Source organism: Anneissia japonica, unplaced genomic scaffold (assembly GCF_011630105.1).
Source record: "Anneissia japonica isolate Jap-2015-1 unplaced genomic scaffold, ASM1163010v1 scaffold987_len1640505_cov201, whole genome shotgun sequence".
In the NCBI taxonomy this organism is placed as follows: Eukaryota; Metazoa; Echinodermata; class Crinoidea; order Comatulida; family Comatulidae; genus Anneissia; species Anneissia japonica.
Window position 1 is genome coordinate 127,199 of NW_022714175.1, and position 5,932 is coordinate 133,130.

At 36.1% G+C, this 5,932-nt stretch overlaps 1 protein-coding gene across 1 annotated transcript in view; it reads left to right on the forward strand.

Annotated features, from left to right (window-relative positions):
• Nucleotides 1-5,716, forward strand: part of LOC117108960 (probable G-protein coupled receptor 19) — a 12,430-nt gene extending 6,714 nt beyond the window's left edge. Inside the window, exon 2 of the mRNA XM_033251155.1 lies at nt 4,138-5,716. Coding sequence (XP_033107046.1) covers nt 4,476-5,558 — 1,083 coding nt within the window. The 5' untranslated portion in view covers nt 4,138-4,475 and the 3' untranslated portion in view covers nt 5,559-5,716. The remainder of the gene's footprint in view (nt 1-4,137) is intronic.
• The last annotated feature ends 216 nt before the right edge of the window (nt 5,717-5,932 follow it).

Below are 5,932 nucleotides of genomic sequence, written 5' to 3' on the forward strand. Positions count from 1 at the left end.
AGATGTGTAAAACTCAGAACACCAACATTATCGGGTAGGATAGGATAGGAGTATTTTGGTGTGCATCACATCAAGGATAACACCCTAAGTCCGAAGACTTGTTCAGTGGCGTATCTAGGGGGTGCGCGGGGTGGGGGGTATGCCCCACCAAAAATAACTCGTTCCCCCAGTCCCCAAAAATAACGGTCAAGTAGTTAAAAGTAACCTAAAATCACAAAATCACCTTATTTTGCGAATTAGCGCCCCTCAACTGATCATCGAGGCCCCCCAACTGCATCCTAGTACCCTCCCCCACCAGCACCCCCATTTCAAGACTTCTAGATACGCCACTGGACTTGTTTCCAGTGAGGTCCTTCTGGTAGTAAATAGGAAGGCCATGCCTTATTCTATTCTGAAAAGTGTACTGTGTTCCTTACGTACTCATGGGCCATATGGATGATGGGGTTGAACTTATTAAGAATGTTTACTGTACTATTGAGTTAATGCCTCACATGCCATATACGGTAACATATCAATGTTCAGTCTGTATTTAGTTCTGTCAATTCATCAAATAGAACAATGTAACTAAGTTAAAACGCAACAGAGTTTAATACCGCCTTTATTGTTGATCCCTCTCAAGAAGCCCAGTGTAAGTACCCATAGTGACCTACACGTGTTCAAGTATTAGTAGCCTATGCATTAAGTTTAATATAAAAAAATAGGCAGAGTATATCGCTAATTACAGGATGTTGTACAGTATATTGCCAAGTGTCTTTAAAGAGCCCAGGGAGTGGGTTGTGAGTAAAAACACTAGGTGTCTCAGCGAATTTTGAGCCCAGGAACTTGGTATTGAAAGACAAGCTGTATTTTATCTAATACGTTTTCTTTCAGTCGTGATACACTGCCCTTCCGAGGCATCACATTAAAATTCATACAATCAAACCATAACACCTAATCTACTGAATTGGTGAATTAAATTTATTTTATACAATTAGCATTTAATCGATAAGCCATTTGCACCCCATTTATTCGCCACACGGACGCAACGTACACATAAAATACGGCAGAATTATTTTTATTGTTCAACAGTGCAGTTTATTCAAGGCAGTGTTTAATAGCCTTTCTTGATTAAAACTTGTAGCAACCATTGTGTGTGTGCTGATATGAATAGTTTTTTTTTTTTTTTGTTCTATTCCATCTAACTAGTCTTCGTGTAAAATACAGCTCAATGGGTACTAGCTTGCTCATTGTAGGCTTACATGTTTTGTAATATATAATTAGTCGCCTTGTGTATTTCACAATTACCATGCGTTAATGTGCAATGTTGTACTTATGGCTTGACATGTTTTTCATGTAATGTAATATATCGTTTATCTTGTTTTTCTTTCATGTAACATTTTTTAGCAATTGCAATCTACAACAAATATCTAAAAGGAACAAATAAAGTAAATCTTGCCATTACTGTTTGATCTATTTTAACATGCAATTAAATGCATATTATATATACTATTGTGTAATAGAGTGTATCTGACGTTGTTTCATTCATTTTCATTTAATTTAACCATGAAGCTTCTGTGGTCTAATGGTTATGATGCTCGCCTTGACAGTGCGAGGTTGCAGGTTCAAATCCCATCAGTCAAAGACTGTATTAACCCTTCTTTGATTATGATTATTTATATATAACTTAACAGTGTTGACGGCTATCTTGATTTATATTATATGCTATTATTTGTGTTTAGCCGGACCTATTGTGTAATAGAGTGTATCTGACGTTATTTGAATCTGTTCAACCATGAAGCCTCTGTGATCGAACGGTTATGACGTTCGCCTTGACAGCAAGAGGTCGTCGGTTCGAATCCCGTTAGAGGCATTTTATTACACAATTTCTTTATTAATTTATAGGACAAAATTAAGAGCTATGCTACCTTTCTTTGATGATGATGATGATGATTATATATATATATGGTATAATAAATCGAGAAGTCGGAGAAAACATAATCTAGGCGGTTGACATTTTTTCAGGATATGTAAACACGAATATCTCGGGAGTGCCTGCTCTCCCCTTCAGCATATATATATATATGATTTATATATCTGTCTCTTATACACATCTAGATGTGTATAAGAGACAGACATCACCCTGGGTAATTGTCTTTTAAATGGTGCATCACCTGGAAACTGAGCTTAAATTCCGAAAAGTGCAGGTCGTACACCTGCATGTCCATAATCAACCAATTAAATTTCCATTATTTTTTTTCTTTAAAATAATAATCCTCCTCAATTAGTTAACCAATATAAAGATGTGTGTGTTTTCATGTGGCATATCTCATAATCCTCACATCGAAAGCACGTGACGTAAAGTAAATGCATTGCTAAGTTCCTCTATAGGGATACGTGTTTTCATAATAATGTGACCAGAGAAGGGTTGCATTGCGCCATTGTGAGGAAAATTGTCGCAAATATAAATGATATTATGTATGGAGGGGATCAATGGCATCGTGAGGAGGGGGTATTTTGTGTGTGTTTTCATGGTATATAATCTGTACATTGCAAACATGTGACGACAAGCAATGATAGGACATACTGTTCTCTTCCCCTGCCCACATGCTTCATTTTAAGCCCTGTTTAGACTATCAAATTCTGTTTGACATGTGACATGTCTAAATGGTCAATGGTCAACAATTTCAATGGTCATGTATTTTTATAGTGCCTTTCACAGTAAAAAAAAAACCAACTCAAGGCGCTTTTTAGCCACTAAAAAAACTAAAATTTAATTATGAATAGGCACGAACGCGAATAGAAGAAGGAAGATGCACACCCCCGATTTTGAGATGGCGTCGTCATCACTACCGTGTTCACGCAAGGTACCTTGGTGATGATGACATCACATCATGACCATATAGGCACAATCATGACTATATACGGGCATACAACAGTTTTTTTTTGTCACGATTGAGGAGCCAATTTGACTGTACATTGCTAGCCCGGTTTGATCCTCGTCCAAATTATCTGATTGAAAAAAATACAGACTTGTAACCAGAATGATTTGCAAGTATAACATGATAACGACCGTTTTTTGCACCTAAATTTACAACTTTAAGAGAATTTAACTAGTGATCTTATCCTCTTTTACATGATGAGAGATATAAAAATCCAACTTGATACATCTCTCTGCCTCCTAATCAATATTATTCTCCATTCGTATTTCAAGATAATCATTTCATTTCCCCTTCTCAATTTTTTAAATTTTAAACCTTCATCTCGGAAATTTCTCCTTAATTTTCCAAAAATGTGGCGTTTATGTTTTTTATATTTAGAATGAATTGCTGAGAAGGTGGTTGATTCTTGCTTTTCCTTATTTTGTTTTATATTTATCATTATAATGTGATACTTGTATCGATTCGGAGAATATAGCGTTTATGAACCATATTTCTGTGCTAGATAGAAAATACAAGATAAAGGGTTCTTTTATTATATTGTATATAAAAATATATATTTTCCCTAAAATTCTACACGGACGATAAATTAAAAAAAGTTCTCGATACGTTGAAAATAACAGAGATCAATTATACACCCTCATAGATTTTTTTTAGTATGGATTTTTCTAAGACACAAAAGCATATTTTACAAAAAAAAAAAAAAAAAAGAACTTGCGAGCGGTTAAAGAAATACAGATTTTTTGAATATTTAAAAACCTCGGCGTGGAAAGGGGCGTAACCACATTTTCCACCTTACCCTCCCTGTTTTTAAGTATAGATTTGAACACAGGACGCGAGTTTCCAAACGATTCGGCATTGCATGTTTTAGACCAAACAATAAATTAATTATTAAGCCAAACAGCTATATCTGAGTACGATTTTTATAGGCCCTAGCGGTAAACAAATAAGATGCAAAGGTAAATATGTTTATCGTGAATGCAATTTTTCTCCTTCCGTTCCGCTTTGAGTATCCAAATAATATGGAGTAACATTTGTTCTTAATATCTAATATAAAAGACGGTAAGCTCCTATAAATAACAATGGCAAAAGCAATTATATATTAACGATGAAGACTGATGACAAGGAAGTTGATAAGTAAACACGGTTGCCATAGAGACTGATGAGGTTATGTGCTGGGGTTGATATTATTCATGTATTTTTATATCATTTTAATTTTCAGTACTTGTCAGCAGGCGTTTAGATGATATGGAAGGACAAATGTAACTATGGCAACGAGTTGTTCATCCAATGGTCAATGGGATATAATGTGAAATTACACTTGGAGAATGCATGCAAATTGCCGGGCCGTCTATTCATCAGATTGCGGTGCTATTCCCGTTACTGTAAAGCGTATATTGTATGAACTCAGTGTTCCGAGGAAACCGAGTGTCGTTTATGACTGTGAGAAAGCTTTATTGAATCTACTGTACATAGAAGATTTCATAAACACGATACTTAAATGCATTAAACTAAATAAATCACTTGTTCAAAATCTGAAACGCCCTGCACCAACCCACAATGAAAGACACGGCAGCAATCATGTTGCAGATGACTATATTATTAACGCTATGGTTGATTTCATTCGTAGGTAACATGCTTGTGTTAATAGTTGTTTTTCGTAGCAAACGTCTCCAAAGCACCACGAATTATTTCGTTGTTTCGTTAGCTTCTAGTGACATGTTAATGACAATATTCTGTATGCCGTTTATAGCAACGCGTATTGTGAGTGATGAGTGGATTTTGAAAGATGCGTTATGTAAATGGACGCGATTTGTAGAGTACCTGGTGCCGAGTGTCACTGCATTTATTCTGGTAGCAATTTCAACCGACAGATTTTACACTATCATCTACCCACTGACGTTCAAGATTACCCGTGGTACTGCGAAGAGACTCATAATGTTAAGTTGGCTTTTTGCTGTTCTTCTATCATTCCCATCGTTTTTTACAACAGAAACAGAAACTATGGATAAAGGGACTTTTTGTTCTGTATGTTCCGCGAAGCCGGGAGGAAGATCCTTCATCTTAGGACTTTTCTTAATGGTGTATGTGTTTCCTGGTGTGATGGTTATTTCAATTTATACCAAAGTTGTAAGTCATATTTGGACTGTTGGAATTAGCGTTAGAACTTTTCAAAGAACATCAAATTGCATACCTCGTGCCAAGGTAAAAACAGTAAAAATGTTGATTTTTGTAACTATTGTGCATTTCTGTTCATGGCTACCATTATTTTGTGTTCAGATGACCAAGTCATTTAGTAATGATTGTATTGTTAAAACGTATTTGTATGTTGGTGCGGTGTTGCTGGCCTATGCGCCAAGCGCCTCCAACGTTGCAATTTACTCTTACTACAACTCTAACTTTCGTCGCGGTTGTAAAGAGGTGTTTTGTATGTCGACGATGCGCTGCAAAAGAGGAGAAACGTACGCAATAACGAATGCGTCAAAGCTACGAAAAAACAATTCTATTGTCCCTTTGTCGGACAGCTCACTGGGAACTGACGTCACCAATTCATCGTATACGCGCTTCAACAGGACAGCTAATGGAGATTGTAACATAGCCTGGCCACTGGCATCATCCGGAACCCATAACACGTATCTATAAAAGGAAGGAAATGAACTCCAGACAGCCACACACACTAAAGCATTCTTAGAAGTTTAAAACTCCTCTAATATAGTGGTTTGTGCCAACTAAAGCAATCGGATTACTTGATGGATATATCCATACGTACACACACCACCCCCCCCCCCACACACACACACACACACACACACACACACACCACGTACGCGCACATACATATGTACTGCATAGCACCGTATACCAAATTTAAATAAATAGATAAATAATAATAACAATGCTCAAATAGGACGTTTAAAGCATAGCTCATCAAACAGCACTGTTATTATTATTTATCAATTTGTTTATATATATATATATATATATATATATATATATATATATATATATATACATAT